This window comes from Epinephelus fuscoguttatus, linkage group LG2, assembly GCF_011397635.1.
Source record: "Epinephelus fuscoguttatus linkage group LG2, E.fuscoguttatus.final_Chr_v1".
NCBI lineage: Eukaryota > Metazoa > Chordata > Actinopteri > Perciformes > Serranidae > Epinephelus > Epinephelus fuscoguttatus.
In genome coordinates this window covers 37,281,366-37,303,615 of record NC_064753.1, presented here as the reverse complement: position 1 = coordinate 37,303,615, position 22,250 = coordinate 37,281,366, and the positions used below count along the sequence as shown (strand labels likewise).

Sequence of the window (22,250 nt, the reverse complement as noted above, 5' to 3'; positions counted from 1 at the left end):
TCGGTAAAGGCCAGTCGGCCCTCATCAGTGTTAGCTGCTGGTCCTGCTAATGGCTCATTCCTCTGGTTACTCTGGAACGAGACCAACACAAGCCTCAGGACCACGTCTCACAGCCCAGCTGCAGCACGCTGCACAAAGTGTCCAGATTAGCAATCATTTCATTTAGAGTTATATCGCTTTACACAGATAATAAATGTGCTAAGGGGCCAGGATCAGCTCACTTAACCTTTAAAGACAGATTACTTATTTTTTTAGCTTTGGATTTTGTTACCTTTGGACAGTGCGAGACTAGCTTCCACTTGTTTCCAGCTTCTGTGCTAATCTAAGCTGAGCTAAAAGGATGCTGGGTGTAGCCTCACTGTACACTTAGAATATCTGTATAAATCTTCTCCTCTGAAGGTGTGTAAAGTGGTGCTTTAACATAACTAAATGCCACCACCTTAGCCACAATCCTAAGACTCAAACAGTGTCTTTGTAACAAACAGATGGCAGCACTTTTCTACAGCAAGTGCATAGCTACAAGACACACAGAATGCATATCACAGACACATAAGGCACAAAAGAGACAAAGGCATTTGACACACCACAGACTGAATCAAATCAAAAGGACGGTTATTTATTTAGAGTTGATATGGCTGTGGGAATGAAACTCTTACTGAAACAGGCCCCTCTGTACATAAGTATACCTGCATCCAGAAGACAGCGAGATAAAGTACTGATGGACTGGATGATCTTGAGTGATTGTGAGCGTTTTGCGTACCACAGATGAGGTGACACAATCAGATAGGCTTGGAGTAGGAATAGAAAAGTTAGAAAAGTTTGCTGGCTAAAGGAGTTATCTTTAAGAGTTTATTTTAACTGGTGACTGAGAGCATATGGAAAAAACAGACGGACAGAAGAAGACAAAGATGGGGTTGTACTGGCAGGTGATTTGATTTACAGATGGCTGTAAGTCTCTGCTGACGGCGCTTGTAAATGTCCATGGTGTGCTGACTGAAGTAGTTGATTTAAAAAATGATGAAAAATATCTCTTCCTGTCTGGTCTTGATGCGAAGCCTGTTTGGTTTTGTACCGTTTTGAAAATTCAGCAACGTAATTAATTGGTTTTTCATTCATCTTTAGTGCAACACAGCGATTGGCTGCACCTATAAAGTCAGTGCAGCTCTGGTCAATGTTCACCAACTTGAACTCCCCTGTGCACACTCCTGTGTACTCAGTAATGGCAAGGTGCATGCACAGTTTGTGATTGTGTGAATATGCCATAACTCTCCACTAGGAAACAATAAGATATTTACCATAATCTCAAATGATTACTTCAAAGGGAGATGAGTGATGCTTTTTGATAGCTCTACTGTATTTGCCATAAATGGCCACTTCATTGATGTACGTGTCTCGGACTGAAATGAAAATAAATGAATCCAGATGGACATTTTTTGCAGGGTACCACCTTTTAGCGGGGCAGGTTTGGCTGCTCTCCATGTTCTACACTGTATGTTCTGATGCAGCGCAGCAGAAACTGTTGACTCAGCGCTCTAAAAACATCAGGCGGAACAAAGAGAGACTGTCTAGTCAACAGCCGTGGCCAGAGAGCAGCAAGCACCTTACTAATCTGATGTTAAAAGTAAACTCCACCAACTCCCAAAACACTCTTATGTAACCACTTTGATGGGCCGATGGCTCCTACGACTGGCCCGGCATTGGTGGAGGACTCTGCTTCTGGTTTGTTTTCAGTAACGTATTCCCACATGCTATGCAGAATACTCACTTTATGTTGTGAAAACTTTACACTTGGGGACGAGTGCGAAAATAATGAGCAGGCAGGAGGTAAAGTGTGAAAGCAGGAGAGAGATAAGTAGCAGGAGAGACAGTTTTCTGGCCATCTCTCTGCTGACAGCTTGTACTCCTCTCTAACTCTTTCTGACACTCTGGCTCATGCATGTCACTCATCGCAGCCTCTGGGTGACAGGCTGTATGTGAGTGTGTGAGAGAGCGGACTTCTCAGTGTCTCCATGTGCATGCTTATAATCATCTACGCTCACTTACTGTATGTGCTAAAATCTCCAGCCAGACTCTGAATCACCCACCTCCTTCCCCAGCACTCTGACTCACACCTCAAGCAGCCTCGTGTCCATTCTTCACTGTGTTTTTTCCCCCACACTCCTTCATTTTTGCTTACATTCTTCGCCACTCTGGGATGTGCAAACAGACTTGAGACAGGGGTCATGGCAAGTGAGTCGATAGCCACCTGCTGGTCCTTAGAAACAGGCTCCAGGCTGTGTGGTGGGGGGTGGCAGGAGAATAATTAGTCTACTTTTAGCTCGCCACTAAAAACAGAAAAGATCCGAACGCTTCCTTTTCATGCAGCACTGTCTTAAGTTATATGAAACTGATCTTTGCCTTGCGAGTCACAGATCGTCTCTTGCACAGTAAAGAAATTCACTTAGAAAGCCACTGGTCACACATACTGGTAGGATCCAAATCCAAATCGCCTGCACGACCATTGGTCTGACAAGGCCGTCTTTATATGGAGCAAGCTGTCACCTTTATTAGTGTGCCAGGGTTTCAGAAATCTATCCAGTTGGGTTTCTGAATATCAGAGGGACACTGGAACAAAGAGCTGCTTCAGAGAAACAGGAAATAACAGTGACAAAGAGAGCCTGTTGATGAGAGCCACAGATCTGCCTAATGAGAGCCGTAGTTATATGTCTTGGTGTTGCTATACAAATATCATGGAAACTACCGTGTTGCCGTTGTAGTGTTTTTATGCATGGATGCATCACCTCAGGCCATATAGTTTACATTTACAGAGAAGTCTGTGAACAGCAGCCTGCAGGAAACAGACACTATCTCATTTGCAACAGACTGATGTTTACTGTAGAACGTCAAGAATTTGTTTGTCATTGAAGTTGGTTCCTAGTACTGTATTTTGTGGTCACAGTGTATCATAACATCCATTATAAATGGATCCTTTCACACACCAAACAGCACATAACATTTATTTATAAACTGTCCACTAATCTGCTTATTTTTTATGGCACATTAACTTTTTGATTACTGTCTTCGATCAGTGATTCCAGTTCACATAAAGCTGCACTTATCAATATTTTTATCAGCTCTATAGTGAGTTTTAGCATCTTTCAGCTTATTGTTTTGGTTTTGTGGCCCACAATTAAAAAAGTTTTGGTTCAGTCTCGCCACTTAATGTTGTTTTCATGTGCTGCAGAGGAAAGGCTTTTATAAACCAGCCCAACCACCATTAGAAAATGCTGGCTTTGAACATTTCTGCAAAATACAGGTACGTTGGAGGGGATGGTGGATGGTGTGACACCTAGTTGAGGTGGGTGCCAAGGTGCATACCACTGTGAGAACAACAAAGTGGGGTTTTTTTTGCAATCATTTGAGGTGTTTCTACTGGTGTTAGTGGCACCGAACCTGGGTGTTTATAGCGGCACATCATTGTGTTTCCCAGCAGCATCTGAGCCACCAGACCTGGGCATTTTTCACTGACACATTACAGCATTTTTCAGCGGTGTTTGAGCAACCAAGCATGGTTGCCTTTTACCTATCCATCCCTGCTTTTCCACTTGCGTTTGTGTCAGAGTGGTTGTTTTAAGTCAAAACATGATTTTTTTCTTTTCATGACAACACGTTCTCATCCCAACATGTCAGATTTTTTGTGTAAGTTGACTTCACGTCTACATATGAAGCACTAGGTATCCTCCTGCATCTGTTGTTGATGTTCCAGATTGGCGTGTCAATTCACGCTTGTTACATACATTCTGTCTTTTCAAAATACACTTGTGTGTATAAAATAATGTACAGTTTCTGCTCATTTGATGCATACAGTCTTTTTCAAATGAACTTACAATGTCTGTAAAACATCCCGTATTTACGTTTATTTCCTTGTGCAAGAAAAGCACGTGGTTAGGTTTAGAAAAAAACATCTTGGTTTGACTCAACATTCACATGCGACGTGAACAGTGGCCTCCCGGACCCACCTACCCTCTAGGAATTCTTCCAGCTCCTTATATTATGTTGTTACCAGCGGCGTTTCAAACTGACGCCGTCCTGTGTTGTTAGAAATCGACGGCGCCCAGCAGCATATCACATCACCGCAAAAAATGCCTTTATGCCTCGACGTCTGCTGCCAAAATCACAGACAAAGCATTAGCTTTAGATGAGTTGGGAATGAGAACAGACCGTAATCAAATGGTTTTTGTGCCTAAACCTAAAGACACCTTCACCACAGCATTGTTGAGAAATGTAAAGTTTTAACGTATCACTACAAAATAATGTCTAAATGTACATTATCTGTGGTATCTGTGGTTTGCAGAAATGTACACTGAGAACATTTTCCTGGAGGCTGGGTTGGATAAACCCACTTTTAGCTACTTTCCCAGCATTAAAGGGCAGGTGGACAAGAAAATGAATCATTTGGCAACTAAAGAGCCGGATATTTCCTTCAGAAGATGGTGGAGACCAAAACAGAGCTAGAAGAAGAGGATAAAACAATAAAATAATGTCTGCAATGTGTGAATTGGTAAATGTTAGCTAATATGTCGGTGATAACATGTTTCCAGTTTGTTCTGCTGCCCCCAAGTGGCCCATAAAAACAAAAATGAAATACAAATCTGAAGAAGTAGAAATAATGGCACAGTCAGGAGTCTTTTTACCTTCAGTTTCCTTTTTAACTTCACAACAAAGGCTTTAATAAAACTTTATTTCTGCAGGTTTGACATCTTCATACTCACCCACTCCACTTTTGTCTAACATACAATAGGTCTCACCCCCACTCTCATGAAGCTGCACAAAGAAGCAGTACTTCAGATCTCTTGTTTTGGGAAATGACTGTAGACAAGGACATCTGCCTTATTAGCTGTAAATGTCACAGCGGGCTAATTATATGTACATGAAATGCCATTTAGCTTCAGACCAACACGTGAAATGTCACTTCTGTACATTCACACGAAATGCCACGGATCAGATTTCCAACAATTGTTGTGCAGCATTCGACCTCTTGTGTATGCATGTGTTTAAGTGACACACATACTGTGTATAGACACACACGCAGATTATGTGGTGATGAATTCTGCATAGCTGTCTGTTTTGATAAAAAATCATAATTACAAAAAAGCAGGTGTCTTTGAATTTTGGCTCATCTGTTGTTCTGTGCTGAGCTTGCTGGGCAATGACGCCCCCGTCCACACTCTCTTTCTCGCTGTCTCTGTCTCTCTCTCTCTCTGGACATACATGTGGAGGAGGACGAGGCTGACAATGTGCCCAGGGAACAGGAGGAAAAAAGTGAGGCCTCTTTCCTGGCTTTAATCATAATAGGAGTTATCTGGTGTGTAATTTGTAGCTGGGTGGCACCTAAATAAAACCCCTCGCCATCCTCCCACTCCTCACATTTACACAGACACATGTTAAGCTGCTGGAATCGGTGTATGATGACACAGTCAGCCTTTTGATGTTCTCCTCTATGATAAATTGCGACTGCAGTGGGACATAAAACCGTGATCGGTCTGAGTAGAGACAGTGTGCAATGAGGTTCTTATCGGTGCACAGCTGTTTGATGTTATCCAGAGCAGATAATCATTCCTCCCATAGTCAGCCAACCACACCACAGGCAGCTCCAGGAAGGACGCCGCCCTGTGTTGAATGTGGCCGCAGTGCGTTTCATCTACTCCTCAGCCCTCTCTTCTTAGGCTGTGTTCTGTGCTGAGTTACTTCTGTTAACTTTTTTTTCTAAATCAAAGTACAGTTTTGTTTTTTGTAAAATAAACTTTTAGTCGACAACAGTTTTGTATATCCAAGTTTGGAGTGGACTGGAGGATGAGCCTTTTGTTCATGCCAAAATAAATTGAATCATCCAAGAGCAGTTAGCATCAGTGCTGTGCCTTCATAGTGAGATCACATTAAAATACTGCTACCAATTAGCTTGTTACACAACCGCAAGTTGTGTAACTAAGATAGAAAAAAAGTCTTTCTCTGAATAACTAAAAAATCTGTACTTAAAATCCAACTTTTTTTCAGCACACAGAGTTCTTTAAGGAAGGACAAAGTAATGTCAGTGAAAACAGTGGAAAGGAAGGACCCGTATTTGTATTACAATGGGTGAACACAGTTGCAAAAGCCTGTTTGTCCAGATGGAAGTCAGCTGTTACGTGTAAACACACTGAAATTTAAGGGCGGTGGTTAAAGACTATAATAACAACATGCACCAAAATGTACTGTAGTCAGTGCTCTATCTTCTTCCAGTGTTCAGTCTTGTGTATTTATAAAGTAATACTTGAGTTTATCCATCTAATATCTGTCTCTTAAAGGCACAGCAGACTGTGTTAATCTGTTAATTAACCTAATGTCCTAATTACATATTTGCTTTCGGCCAGATTTAGATTAGCTTTCTCAATCAGTGTAATGTTCTCAACACCATTTATTTTGTCAAAATCTATTGAGAACATAGTGTAATATTTGGCTGTTAAAGGGACAGTTCATCCTCAAATAAAAAATACATCATTTTTTATCTTACCTGTGGTGCTTTTTATCAGTCTAGTTTGTTTTGGTGTGAATTGCAGAGTGTTGGAGATATTAGCTGTAAAGATGTCTGCCTTCTCTCCAATAAAATGGAACTAGATGGCACTCGGTTTGTGATGCTCAAAGCGCCCAAAACAAAAACATTTGGAAAAACCTAACAGCCGTGTCTCTTTCCAGAAATAATGACTCAGTTACTCAAGATGATTCACAGACCTTCTTATGAGCAGGTTCATGTAGGAACTATTTTCTTTCTACCAGACTACACCCACCAATCACATCACTGCACAGAGGGAAGCGTGCATCTACTGCTAACTCACCTGGCACAAGTCTCTCGTCCATGAGTAGATGCATGCTTCCGTCTGCGCGGTGATACAGTTGGCAGGTGTAAGCCTGTAGAAAGAAAATAGTTCCTACATGAAGCTGCTCACAGCAAGGTCTGTGGATTATCATGCCATGACCTCTGGAAAGAGACATTGCTGTTGACTTTTTCAAATGTATTTTTGGTGCTTTGAGCTGAGTGACATCTTGTTCCATTACATTAGAGAGAAGGTGGACATCTCTACAGTCAATATCTCAAAAACTCTGCAACTTACACCAAAGCAATCTACACTGAAAGATAAGAAGAAAGTCATGTATTTTTGATTTGGGGGTGAAGTGTCCCTAGGCAGTTGGTTGAAATCAAAATAGAGCTAAAAGGAGAATGAATATTGAGCTTTCATTCATCAGCGGGACGCAACCAAGACTCCAAAGTAATGCTAATGTTATTCTGTGTCTGCTGAATCTGTGAATAGGCAAAAAGTCTGCTGTCACATAAGCCATATCAATTCTATTAGGTCACCAGGCTGGTCTCATTTGCTGTTCGTACTTGTACCTATGAAAACTAATGCACTACAATTCATATATAACCCATGTAATCTTGAGCCAGGAGGCTATGATCATGTGACCTATGCACTGCAGGTTGTTGGGAGCAAAGAAAGTAGTCAGTTGATGTAATATAAACAGCAACAAAATCTGCTTAGGTTGTAATGATGGATGGGTCAAACAAACACAGGACTGTGACTCAGGAGACCACTGTTTGTGTCCCATCTGAAATGAAGAGTCAGCACTGAGGTATTTTTGTACCCACATATGTAATGTCATGTCACATTACATTACATTAAGTATGTAACATGACAATGCCCAATCATGATTCTTCTCTTAATCCTAACCAAACCAGTAGGGGCGCAAATTTGTATAATACTGAATGAGGATAAGTGGTAATAGGTCAGTGCCGTGTTTCCAGCTTGCTCTGCTGCTCCCAAGTGGCCAAAACAATTTATTAATATTGCTTTAAAGTATGAGAACATGGCAAGCTACTTCAGTGAGATCATTTTCTGTTTTGTTTGTTCTGTCTCTCCACTGCTCCTTTAAATATTTATGGTGATGATTTCTGACCCCTTGATCTAACCCCAAACCACTTGTCTTTCTTTTTCTTTCCCCTCAGGACAGGAGAGCTTCAACTCTCGCTCTCTGGCCCTGCAGGCCCAGAAAAAGATCCTCAGCAAGATGGCAACCATGGTGGTAGCCAACATGCTGACGGATGACACCAGCAGCGAGATCCTGGACGAGCTCTACAAGACGAGCCGGGAGTACACCAAGAGCAAAAAGGAGGCCCACAAGATCATCAAGGACGTCATCAAGATCGCCCTGAAGATCGGCATCTTGTACCGCAACCACCAGTTCAGCCCCGACGAGCTGGATACAGTAGAGCGCTTCAAGAAGAAGATGAACCAGGCGGCCATGACAGCGGTGTCGTTCTACGAGGTGGAGTACACCTTTGACAGGAATATTCTGTCGGAGCTCCTGCTGGAGTGCAGGGACCTGCTTCACACCCTGGTCGAGCAGCACCTGACGGCGCGCTCACACGCACGCATCGATCACGTTTTCAACCATTTTGCCCACGGGGAGTTCCTGGCCGAGCTGTACGGGGACAGAGAGGAGTACAGACTCTCCCTGAGGAAGATCTGCAATGGCATCAACAAACTGCTGGACGAAGGAACGCTTTAACCTCACACACCTGACCTCTCTCACCTCTAGCTCTTCTCCTCTTGCTCCTTCTCTCGCTGGTCTCTCCTGCCTCCTTCTATTTCCTTTCCAATCGCTCACCCCTGACTGCTCACTTTCTCTTCCTCCTTTTTGCTCTCGTCTTCCCGTTTCTTCTTCTTCACCCATTTCCACGAAGCTAGCTGTAACATCCCGCTGCTGTGGTTCATTGAGGGAACTTTTTCAGACTGTTTTTCCACTCAGTGGATCATTGCTGCACCATGGGACAGCTTGTATCACGTTGTTTGCATTATAGCAGTCCCAGTCATCCTTTCTGTGTGCAAAAGTGTACTGTACCAATGGCCAAAAAATATACATTAGGTATAGTTGGATATGGAAGATAATCAGTAGTAGTAATCGGTCTCTTTCTCTCTTTGTGCGTATGTGTGTGCGTGTGTGTGTGTGCACATGTGTTTGTACGGGATTCGCTTGAATAATGTGTTTGTACATAAGACCAACTATGACATGGTGTGTGTATTATGTATCTGTGTCAATCTTCTCTACAAGGGTGTAACACTTGTCTTTTATTAAAGATTTCTTGTAAACATTATTTCTGCAGTTCTTCTGACACAATACCTCGATGTTAAGCTGGTAAAAAAGTTTCAGGGAAGATGGGTTTGTTCCTTCGAGTTGGCAGTTACAATGACAATTTCTTCCTATGACTCATTTCTTAGAGAACGTGTGAAGGAAAACAATGATTTGCTCGCCTGCTAACCAGTTCCTCTCAGAATACTGCCTCATATTTACTAAAATAACTAAACTTTTTGCTGCCTATTTTTGAGGGGAAACAGCTACCATGACAGAAAATGCATGGGTGGATCAGATCTGGAAACTAAGCCACAAATGGTGCATTAAGCTACTACTTTCCCGTCCATTTCACCCACATGCACGCCAGGCATAAATTTGCCAACACTCATTTTGAAATGAGCAGGAAAATCAGTGATTTGTCATTTCTGGTTCATTAGATGCCCTCTGGTCTACTCCGCTCTGCAGTCCAGGAAAACATATTACTGGTGGCTTGGTGTGACTCCAGCTGAATTATTTTGGCAGCCAGTTAAGAAGAAGTCCAGTTTTATGCCTCTGTCTCTTTGTAGAAACACAAAACAGACCACCCACCCGATGATCCTTTGTTTGCACTCACGTACTCGCTGTCAGCCAGACGCATATGTATCAAGCTATGAAGTCGTAGTCTATTAAATGTGATTGCACATTAACAGTAAGAGGGCATTTGTGTCAATAACCATGCACCTCATTTACTTTTATTGCCCTTCATTCTTTTTTTGGACAAGATCTCCAGCGATAAGTGTGTCACACACATAATTTATAATGTAGATAAACTCTGATAAGAGAACTGTAACAGCAGGAGGAGACCACACATGCACACACACATATCTTTTAATGTGGTCCAGGATTTGACTGGGATTTTTTTTGCCTTTTTTGTTATCGAACCTCCAAAATTCTGCAGGGAAACTCAACACTGTAGTACTTTGATACAGCACATACACATTCAGAAGCATTAGTGAATTAAGTAGCAGCTAGTCGCATGTAGTTTTGGTCTGTGAGTAATTCTATTTGTATATTAGATCACAGAGCTGTACCAATCCTCTCTGCAAAACAGTGACTATGCATATTTTCCAAAGTGGATTTTTTTTTCATTTAACCCTAATATCACCACACCCTGAACCTAATCACAATCTTAAAAGGGTATTTCACCACATTAGTATTGCCCAAGAGACTGATAAAAAAAGAGATTAAAGCAGCATGGCCCAGGATATGCTAACTTTTCGTCCCTAGTGTGGGTGAAGCTCTAAAAACACTGAATACTGCAATTCCCATAATGCATCCATAGCATCTTTTCTTTTAACTGCCTGCCATCAACGGACATTTTTCACTGTCCATGCACCAAGTTTGAAACACAGTCCCCAAGCCCAAATAAAAATAACTCCCAAGACATCAAGTCTGAGAAAATGACCCCCTAATGATGACATTATACAACTGTTTTCACAGGCTGAATTGTGCTCGTTACTCACAAAATGACCTAGTCAGAGTAAAAACGGTGGAATTCTCCTTTAAATATGAACAAAACAGATTAAATATTTCCTTCACTAGAAGATGTTAAACTCAAAAGAGTTCTCAGACGTGCAGTTTTAACGAGACCACACACACAACACACACAGCTGCTGAAAGAGAGGCACAACTGTTGATAACAGCGCTGGGAGGTCACATGTTTGATCCCCGCTGCTGGACATGTGACCTTTTGAAAATGTCCTTGAGGAGCACAGAGAACATACTGCCTCTTTCACTGTAATCTGCCTGAGGCTGGTAAAAATAGCACAGCTTCTAAAACTGAAAATGAAAAGGTAATTACAAACCAGGATCTGGCAGTGTGACAGGTGTGCTGTGGCATTTCACCCACAATTAAGTTGCATAAAAACCGATGTGCATGAAAACAAATAAAAGGGTGGTTAAGATTTTTGTGCTTTTTTGTCTGTTTTATACATTCTTTAACCTCATTCCTCTTCTGATTTTGAGTGTCTTCATTCTGTGTTTAAGAGGAAAGCGTAGACCTCTAGTGGTGAAGTGACTCCTCACACAGATCACTATCTTCAGTGAGACTGATGCACTCCAGCTGACATTCAGTCACAAAAACCAGTGTAACTAATCAAAAATAATATCATCTCAAACCTCATAAAGTGATTTTATTGTGTTACAGCTGGGGCTTTTTCTACTGCTCAAATGGAACAAAGACCATGCTTCAAATGCAACCTATTTATACAGACCTGGTGACCACAGATAGCAATCTGAATCGAAGAAAATGAATCGATGTGTCTAAACAAAGGGTTGTTTGTCCCAGATACCCACAGGATTTCTTGGAAATCACTGAGTGAATAAAATGTACTCTGTATAGTGTTTGAAAAAGGCTGGAAATAGACGACATATCAAAGCTTCCTCGCTCCATAAATCACCACTTTCAGTCTTTGAACTCCTACAGTTTGCCCCGGGTCTGATATGAAGAGGGAATTCTTGTCCTTATTATCTGACTCGTTCTCTGGAGACAGCCTTTGTTTAGACCTTCCCAAAACTGAGTCAAAGGGCTTTTACAAACAACAGAAGAAGTCAAATAAATACCATGTCAGCAGTGCACGATATTACATCTCCTCCCAAACACACACTCTGTGATTCTTATATTTTGACTAACTCCAGTCAGACCAGGTGGTTGTCACAAATATAGAGAAACCTCAATCATCCACAGAGAGGCCTTAAATGATACACTGATTCAAAACATTAGATTCTGTTTGCAAGTCTTGGGGCAAAGGACTATATGTGACAAAAAGGTTGTATAAAACATTTTGATAATTTGCCTTAAGAGATGTCACTTGAGTCAGCGTCTGTCGGGGGTAAAGACTTAAGGCAACAAATTTAAGGATGAAGTTGTGGAGTTGGACAAAAGTGAGGTTACCAGACCTTTGTAGCCTCTCAGGGCTAACATTTGGTGGACAGTACACAATGTAATTCAATTACAGATCACGTCCTTGTGAGGTATGGTTAGACAACAGCATTGTTGTTGTACCTCAGCATAGTTAAAAAAAAAAAAAAAAAAAAAAACTTAATTCATCACTGATTTAAAGGACAACTTCGGTATTTTTCCACCTGGGCTCTATTTCCTCATGTGTATGTGTGCGTATGATTCATGGGTACCACTCATTCTAAAATTGGTTCAGTACTGAGCCGCGAAACGAGCTAAAACGGTAATGGGGGCAAATGCGTCCCATATAAAAGTGCTTTTTTTCGCCACTGACCGGTTCAGATCGCCAGTGCTATCTCTGTAAATAGCATATGGTAGCGGCCCTGGGGCAGTGGTGAGTGTGAATGAGTGGAGTCAGCTGTCAGTCAGTGTTGGAGCAGAAAGGCGGAAGTTGTCCCCGCTCAGCATTGTAAATGAGTATGTGTGTGTGAAGTGTGTGTTTTTTCGCCTCTGACCGGTTCAGATCGTCAGTGTTATCTCTGTAAATAGCATGCTAACTTAGCCTCTCCCTTACCTCTGGGCTGTGTGATGTCACGAGCTTTGCTCCGCTGTGTCTGTAGCTCTCTCTACTCGTGGGACAGCCGTTTGAGGAAGAGGTGTTTCGGAATTGGATGTCTTCTCTTCTTCAGCTGGCAGTAGTCATCTTGGGAGAAGTGAGCACTGCAGACCCGATGGTCTGCAAGGCGCAGTGTCTGGACAGGAGTGTTAGCATCCATTTGTAGCACAACTAGCCACAACTTCAGCATCTCGCCGTCTGACAGAGGCAGCCTACGAAAGCTGTACGGGGTGTTGCGCGACATCCTGTTCTTGCGTTCGGGAAAAAGGCCTGTTTATTTGAGCACTCCAAAAACTCAGGGCCCCAGGGCCGCTACCATATGCTATTTACAGAGATAGCACTGGCGATCTGAACCGGTCAGTGGCGAAAAAAGCACTTTTATACGGGACGCATTTGCCCCCATTACCGTTTTAGCTTGTTTCGCGGCTCAATACTGAACCAATTTTAGAACAAGTGGTACCCACGAATCATACGCACACATACACATGAGGAAATAGAGCCCAGGTTGAAAAATACCGAAGTTGTCCTTTAATGCAACACTGGGCCAGCACAGCAGGTGACTCAAATCGAACACCACAATTTTGCGTCACGAACAGGTGCACTATAGTGGAGCTAACATGCTAAATGCTCACAGTGGATCCTCCAGCCATGAGTTTGGCATTCACTCGAGAACTTCTACCTTCACTGGGGAGTTGGAGGCATTTCTGCTGTTTGTGACTGTTAATCCCAGATGTGTCTGCAGAGCCTAATTCAGCTCAAAGTGTTTGCAAACTCTGAGCAGTGCAGTGGGACAGAGAGACTCAGACTGGTTATATCAGCTTTAATAATGAATGAGCAAAGAAGTTGTACCAAGAGCAAATTAAGGAGAACTCATGGTTCAGGAGACTCGTAGAATGACACTCAGACGGGTGAGTACAATGACACAGTGTGCAGTAAGCAGTGTGTAAAACTGTGCAGCTGTAGAGTTTATATTGTTTATGCATCTCTGTATTGTCTGCCTTGGTAATGGTCTATTCAGCTGTTGATTTCTATAGCCTAATATTGCTTGTTGCACTCGCCTATGCCTTCAAAGCTCTTTTTAGTTATAGTCAGTTATTTTTGTTTAATTATTTCTTTACTGGTTAACTCTAGTGAGGCGACACTGAGGAAGGTTGTATATTTATCATGGATAGTCAGTTGTATGACAAATGTTTGGACATAGGTGGTCATATTGGTTCATGTTGTTCCCCTAGTATGTACCTTGACATTTATGGAAATTTATTTTGTACCCTAATTTAACAGCAGTATTAGTGTTGGGGAAGAACTAGTTACATGTGCATTACAAAATATAATCGTATTCAGTTACAGTTAGTGAGAAATGATGTGGTTAAATTACAGTTACTTATCAAGATGTTTGTGATTGAAAACAGGTTATATCTGGACTTCTTCTTTTCAGTAACAGTTTATATGTAAAATATAACTTTTATTCTGTTGCTTTGCATCTTGTCACCATGCAGGAAAGCCTTCTTTTGGCACAACCTGTTACCAGATTTTAAGTTTTACTGCCCAGTTTAAATAATTTGTTAGAAAACTCATCAAAAAGTAATCAAATGTAATACGTTATTTGACTCTGATGTAGTAATTAAAGTACTTCATTACCTGTTACATTTTTAACAGAGTAAGTCTGTAACTTATTACACTTTTAAAGAAATTTTCCCAACACTGATCATATAAAATAAATGTATTTAATGGAACAGTTCTTTTACTGCAGTACGGTATTATAGTACTCTTTCCATCACTGGTGATAAGTATAGTTTATTAAAAAAAAACTTACCAACAAAAAATCCCCTAATTTCATAACAGACTGTGGTAGATTCAGTGAACACATGATGGCAGTATATTCACTACAAACACACACTTGATCTGGTAATAATCTCCTACAGCCTACACCAGGGGTCAGCAACCTTTACTATCAAAAGAGCCATTTCTGACTAACAAAAAAGTCTGTGTGGAGCTGCAAAACATATTTGAGCCTTATAATGAAGGTACTAAAGCCTATTAAGTCTAAATTAGCCTGTACTAATAGTCTTAATGAGCATGTTTTACCACAGGATGGCTACTGTGCAGGGCACTATTTATAATTCTCTTCAGCTTTTCATTGCTGACAGTGAAAGCAAACAAATCTGTCCACACACTACTAAAATCTCTATTTTATACCAAGACGTTTACTTGTTTGGATTTGGCATCCACCAGCTAGGAAGACTCAAGATAAGCCACTGCTATCGAGGTTGGACAACATTTCAAGGACCAGGTGCCAGTTTCACTTGCTGAAATGTTAACACATTGTTTTTATTCAGTATATAGACCTGACATTTTTACAGCTGCAGAATGTAAAAATGTCTTTAGGCCTACAACACTGATAAAATGAAATTAATGTAAAAAAAAAACAAAAAAACAACCAACCATTATTTATTTCATATATTTATTAATCAAAGTTACAGACAGACAGCTCTGGAGCCACACTTAGCACCAGAGCCACAGGTTGCCTACCGGTGGCCTTTACAGACAATTGCTATAATTCCATGCAGCATTTGGACTGGATGAGGATACAGAAGCAAGAATAAAAATTAACTGTGGCCCAGATTAGGGACATTTCTGGTTAATTTAGATCTGTTTTAGCTGACATGCAGCATTGCGTGTGGCCCAGATCTGACAAACAGGAGTGGAACACACCATTGTCTTCACTCCATGCAGTATTTGGGCCGGATAGAAGTTTAGAATATGGATTGGATCTGGGCCAGAATTACAATGAGCTGTGGCACATGACAGTTCTGGTTTATTTGGTTCATTCTTGGCTGACATGCGGCTGCTGTGACCCGCTTGCGGCCCACATCTGGCAAACAGGAGCGTACATCCAAGTGACATCATTCTGCGAGGAAGGTGAGCCAGATAAAAGCGCTGGGTGTGGGATACAGCAACTTTGTTTGTAGCAACAGTTTTCACAGGATACCATACAAATGCGGCACCCTGAATTTAAATAATGAGAATAAAACTAAACTGATGAGTAAAAATATCACTTATACACAGAGACAGAAACTAACTAAACTTGACCACAACCAGTACCAGCATTTGAAGATCAAACTCTTTATTTAAACAAAGATAAAAGGCCAAGGGGTGGGGGAGGGGCACACTAGGGACCTGGCACCTGCAAGTGACCCCTGCATCCATGGTGACTCCTCCTCATGGATGTATTTTGCATCCGTGTTCCTGCTCCTAGACAATTTCAACTACGGGATCAATAAGGCACGTAATTAGTTACACACAGGGTATGATAATCTAGCTGTGTTTTCGACTGCATTCTTCTAGTGTAGGCCTATCGCTCAATGTAACAGGTTAGGTTAGTATGGGCATGATTTTACAACCTGTTACACTGAGTGATAGGCCTACACTAGAAGGATGCAGTCAAAAACATAGCTAGATTATCATACCCTGTGTGTAACTAATTACGTGCCTTACCCTTATTGATCCAAAAAAAAAATTACCATAAAAAAAACAGAAAAAAATTGCTACGAAAAACAGGGAAAAAAATACTCAGAAATATAGAAAATATTACTCAGAAAAACAGGGAAAAATTACTCAGATAAACAGAAAATATTACCACGAAGAACAGACAAATAAATAACTTACTCAGAAAAACAGAAAAAATTACTCAGAAAAACAGGGCTTTTTTTTATTTGTCAAGGGAATGCAATACGCCTCCGTAGAAGTGCAATGGGACAGAGATTATCTCACAGTTCAGAACAACAAGGGGTAAAAAAAAATAATAATAAAGGAATGGAATGAAATGGTGCAGCGCTTATAAGGGAAAAAAAAGTATGTGAATAAGCCAAGTGCAATTAGAGGCGACCAGTAGTTTACAAGAGATGGAGTTTTTTTGGAATCGGAGGTCAGGAAGTCCCTGTGAATGTTCTCTCTCTCAGGGTGGAGGCTGACAGATAAGTAGTGTTTGTTTTGGGGGTGGGGGGGGAGTTGTTTACACATTGGCATTTTGTCAAGGTGCTTCTGAGGAAAACAAGCAACAGAAGAGTGGCTGTAATGACAGCAACCACACACAAGATGTCAGTAGAGTAGTGCATTTTGCACATGGTGACAGACTGAGTGACAGAAAAGATCATTTATGGTGGATTGGTAAATTCAGAGAAACAATGTAAAGCTGAATCAGCAAGCTGTCCCATTTTCCAGGATGATTGTCACTGCTTTGGATGATTACCTCGTAGGTGTTTTTGGTGTTCTTACTGTACTAAGTATCTGACTGGCCTTCCTCTTGGCAGTGCTCCTGTTCTTAGACTGCTGAGCCAGGCAGAGGACAGGAAGTACAGTCATCCCACAGGAGGTGGCAAACATCCCACCCTGTGCTGCACAGGGCACCGTGATAGGGCAGAATTAATTCTAAGATCTGATCTGCACTGAGTCATCACTGAAGCGTAGGTCATGAGAGACGATAAAAACAAATGGAATGGTCAAAGTTGTCATAATTGGTATTTAAGGTGTGCTGATTGATTCACAGTGTTTACTCATGCACTGAGCAACATGCAAGAAAACCCTCTGCCTTAAAAGTTGCTTGCTTGCTTAAAAGTAGCTGCTGGTGGTAGAGCAGTTGAGCAGCACAGTGAGCTACATTATTTTGTCTCAGTCTATATCTCCCTAACTGTTACAAGTAAAGCTGAAAAAGCAGGAAAACATCCTTTCATTTTGTAGTTGATTAATGTAGGCTAGCATATGTGAAACCATAGTTACATAACCTTTGAAACAAACCACAATTTAACCATGTGCTTGTGCGCATGTCATAGGTGCACTGTGGTGCTTAAACAAATAGCACTACACCTCTAGCCTAGATTGCCTGCACATGGCTCTCAACATGGAGGCAGTGACAACAGTGCTGAAAGAGCTAACGGTGGTAACAGGAGGGAATTGGAGGGTGGGTCTAGACTATGTTGGAGGCAACTGAGCACAGTGCAGAGTTTGCTATAGCCTGTGGGATACACACACACATGCACTAGCATGCACCATACTGAGTGCGTTTACATGGACAGTTTAATTCCCTTTTCATTCAGAATGAAAGTTCATTCCTATTAAAAGTGATCTTGTAAACACCTAATTCGGAATGAACATGGCCAATGCGACTGAAAATTCATTCCGATGTAAGGGGCTGGAATATTCCGTTTCTAATTCCGAATGAAATAATTTCTCGCACTTGTATACACTCATTCCTCTTTAAGTTAATTCCGGTCTTTCTGTGCATGCTTGTTTCCTTGCCCTTCTGCCACGATGACGTATACAGAGCCATCGGACTCATTGCACTAACCGGTTTCCATTCACCAAAGCACAGTCATCTGTCTCCCTTCTTTGACCTTCTTCCTCCCTTCTCCTCCTCAACAGACGAAGCATTAGTAGAACAAGGTTGTTGCTGTACTGCTGCTTCAAGAATATAAGCAAAACAAGCCTGAAAAAGGCACTAAGAACAGTGTCGTCAAGCATCTTGTTGTCCTGAACGAGGACTACAGTGTTTTCTTCCGGTAAACATAAACACGTAACATCCGCCCCGCCTCCTATCCAATCAGAAACCTTCCCTGCCCCAAACCTTGCGTGGACCCGAATACAGGCGATTAAAAGCTGATCTCCCGTGTAAACCCTCATTCGGAATGAATATTTCCCATGTAAACTACCTGGAAAGACTTTAATTCCAAATGATTTCATTCAGATTTATTTCATTCTGAATGAGAAGCCATCATGTAACCGCACCCACTATCTACCACAACAAAGAGCAGAGAAGCTCAGATTACACCACACACAGAGATAGACTTAATTCTCTTCTCAGGACGCTATTACTCCACAATATGTTAACATACCAAATTGTGGTGTGTATGAATGTTGCATACATCTCCTTTAATTTTAGGTGTTCCTGTTATTTTGTCCACCCCCGCATAAGCCTTTAATTACTGTTATCATGAAGTTCACTGACTCATGCTCTTGAACTCAACCATTTATTGAACATGATCACAGTCTAACATAAACTGACCAGCATGCAGCTTCTCGGTTTTTGTCTCTCTTAGCTTATTTTCACACATACTACATTACCCAGAAACCCTTGTGTGTGAGTCCCAGTAACACATACTGCTCACAGTCACAGCAGCTCATTGTGACTAATGTGACCAGTTAAGTCAGTCACATCACAACTGCTCTGCATGTTGTCCAGTGTTGAACATGTTTCATTTCATGTGTTGAATTTCATTGTGTATTCTGTTATTAGTATACCTGTAGTGAATAAAGCACTGTACTCCATTCACTGAAACCTTCCTTTGAACAACAGCAACATTACACAGCAATCACAATCCTTCCCAATTCTATGTTTTAAAAAATGGCATCAATACTTTTTCATCAATACTGTGTACTCGTTCCTGAATGGTGGCGGTATATGCACAGCTGTATTCACTTATGTTGCTTGATTAGACCTCTTCTCAGCACTGTGTGGGCGTGAACAAACTGAGCTTAATCAACTTCTTCCTCACTGTCCTGTTAGTGCTGCTGCACCTCTCGCAGCTTCAACCTGACTGAAGGTCTAATCAGGCAGAGTGATTGAAAACACCTGCGAGACATGGGGCCTTTTGTGTTGTGTAGACCTTCTATGGTGGGAACACAGATGCACAGATGTGAATGAAATGTCAGGGTCCTGGTGCTGTGGATGCTGCTTTGAATAGAGGTTGTTAGTAACACTTGTGCTTTCCCTACTATGACAGGACAATATGTCTGCTCTTGGCATCATCCTGTTGTATTATAGTCTATAGAAGCAAGGAGCAGTAACAGATAGGACACACACACAAACAAAGATACACACAAATACACACACACACACACACACACACACACACACACACACACACACACACACACGCTTAAGCCACTAATGGCACACAGCCAGCCAACAGTGGTACTAAATCTTAACAGGGTCAAAGCTAACAAACCTCCTACATTCTGTGTAGGGAAAAGAACAACTGACAGTAAACAGCATTAAATCACAGCTACATTTACTCTGCTCAGTGGTGGACAAAGAACTCGGATCCTTCACTTCAGCAACAGTAGAAAAGCATAATTTAAACGTACGTCCTTACAAGTAAAAGTCATGAATTCAAAATGTTACTGGAAGCTACAGGAAGTAACTTTTACTTTTTAACTGTCAATATATCCTGACAGTTGTTCATGAGACAGATAGTCTGTGAAAAAATCATGTTCATATGGCTGCTCCTGTGCTGCTAATGGCATCTGCAAGAATCAACTACGCCTGTACGAAAACATTCAATCAGAGACAAAGACTCTAAGACAGTTGTTTTGCCCCAGGGTGGCATACACCTGCGGTGCACCAACTAGGTGGAGTCTGCACACCATTTGACGGGTATCGTAGCCAGGATATCAGCCGGATCCACTGCTGATTTGAGCAGCGAGAGTGGCGTATACATCGCCATGACCATATGGCTCATACTGCACAAACACAAACAAATTGAGGGACACTGATAAAACAGAAAACTGATGAACAGGCCAGCCGTTAGTTTACATTCAGGGGACAACATTTTCAAAAGTGGGCCACCATCCACACCCATTTTTATACATCCTGCAATATATAATCCAATGAATCATATTTCCACACGTATTTTGTATCTACTTGTACTTGTATCTACCGTTAAGACCTTGTTTTCTTATTTTGAAAAGCGGAGGTAGTCACTTGTGTGTCCTTGGCTGAAAAAATACCCTCCAATGAATGATTATAAAAAAGTAAAATCAAACATTCATTGAGGAAATTACTGCAAGGTATTAAATCATAAAATAATTCCAGGAGTGAACAGCTGTTTTTTGTTCATTAAGGCCTATTCATTTAATCATGGGTGCTACTTTATTTAAATATTGGTCAGTACTGGTTTATTAAATTAGGGCAGCACGGTGATGTGGTGGTTAGCACTGTCGCCTCACAGCAAGAGGGTTCCTGGTTTGATCCCCGGAGGGAGCCCTTCTGTACAGAGTTTGCATGTTCTCCCCGTGTCAGCGTGGGTTTTCTCCAGGTACTCCGGCTTCCTCCCACAGTCCAAAGACATGCAGGTTAATTGGTGACTCTAAATTGTCCGTGGGTGTGAATGTGAGAGTGAATGGGCGTCTGTCTAGCCCTGTGATAGTCTGGTGACCTGTCCAGGGTGTACCCCACCTCTTGCCCAATGTCAGCTGGGATAGACTACAGCCAAGAGGATAGGTGGTTACAAAAATGGATGGATGGATGGTTTAAATAAACAATTTGATTTCAGTGATTTAAGTGAATAATAGCCTGGGCTATTAACTGAAGTTTTATGGTAACTTTTTAAAACATAAACAGTAACTATAAGTGTCAAAAAGTGAGTTAAAGGTCCAGTGTTTCCCCTCGATATGTAGTAAGGTAGTAACATAAGTAAGGAAGTAAGGAAAGTAACATAAGTTCATCTCAGTTTACTTGTCATTATGACTGGCAAATGTATGCTGTGAAGCAAAATGACTCCTCTGAGAGAGGAATATGCTGTCACAAATGCATTTTAATCTCAGACATGAGGCTTTCATAAACCAGAGGATTAACAGTGACACACCACATCATCCAAATCATATGTCCTGATGCTACTAATGACTTCCACGTTGCATCCATGCAGCCTGCTGTGAGAGTCCCACACTTCCTTTCACCCTGACAAATGAAATGAGTTGTCAGTGTTCTGTATGACAAGCTTTTTCATGATTTTACCTCATATCTGATGCTTCCTTTTCACATTACAGATTTCAAGGAACTCCTATTTGAAGTCATCTCTATTGCTATTATAATAAGTGCAGTGTCGTGAGTTGGGAGCAAATTATTCTTCTGCTCTCCTCCTGCTAAAGTCTAATAAAAGAAGTGAGAAATTAAACCACTTGGTTTTTTGGAAACTTCACTTTTGGGAACTGAATAGGCCGCTGGAAACTGAACCCAATAACACTTGAATCATCCATGAGAGACGTCAACCTGCATCTAATTAGCGATACTCTGATCCTGTGAAAGCAAGGCGGCCATAAAACTGGACTAATATATCTCCCCTCCTTTTGTTTACGTGTCTAATTGTTTGCCTTTTTAATAACGATTGCTATTGACCGGCCAGTGGAAGATCTACAACCATGACGCAGGTTGTGTGTGACGCACGGGATGGGCGGATTTTCTCCTCAAACGCTGCGAAAAATAATCAACTCAGCGTTTTGTTCCTACTCTCCTGAACACTTAGAGATGTTCTGGGTCAAACATTAATCAAATAATGTAACAATGATGGTGCTTACTTCTGCACAGTCCCACTTTCTTAGGATGTTTCTGCAAAAAAGATTTTAATGGTTAAGTATCTACTCCACTAGTTATGTCAATAAAAATCTTAATTAATTCAATTTTTTTGGCACTAGAAATGTGTCAGATCATCCATTTGCTTTTGTATATTATTCCCCCTGATAAACAATGAACAAAAATTATTTTTAGGACTAAACACTAGC

At 41.4% G+C, this 22,250-nt stretch overlaps 1 protein-coding gene across 1 annotated transcript in view; it reads left to right on the top strand.

The window, feature by feature from the left end:
• The window catches only part of tnfaip8l3 (tumor necrosis factor, alpha-induced protein 8-like 3), a 33,999-nt gene extending 24,835 nt beyond the window's left edge, over positions 1-9,164 (top strand). Inside the window, exon 2 of the mRNA XM_049560839.1 lies at positions 8,018-9,164. Coding sequence (XP_049416796.1) covers positions 8,018-8,580 — 563 coding nt within the window. The 3' untranslated portion in view covers positions 8,581-9,164. The remainder of the gene's footprint in view (positions 1-8,017) is intronic.
• The last annotated feature ends 13,086 nt before the right edge of the window (positions 9,165-22,250 follow it).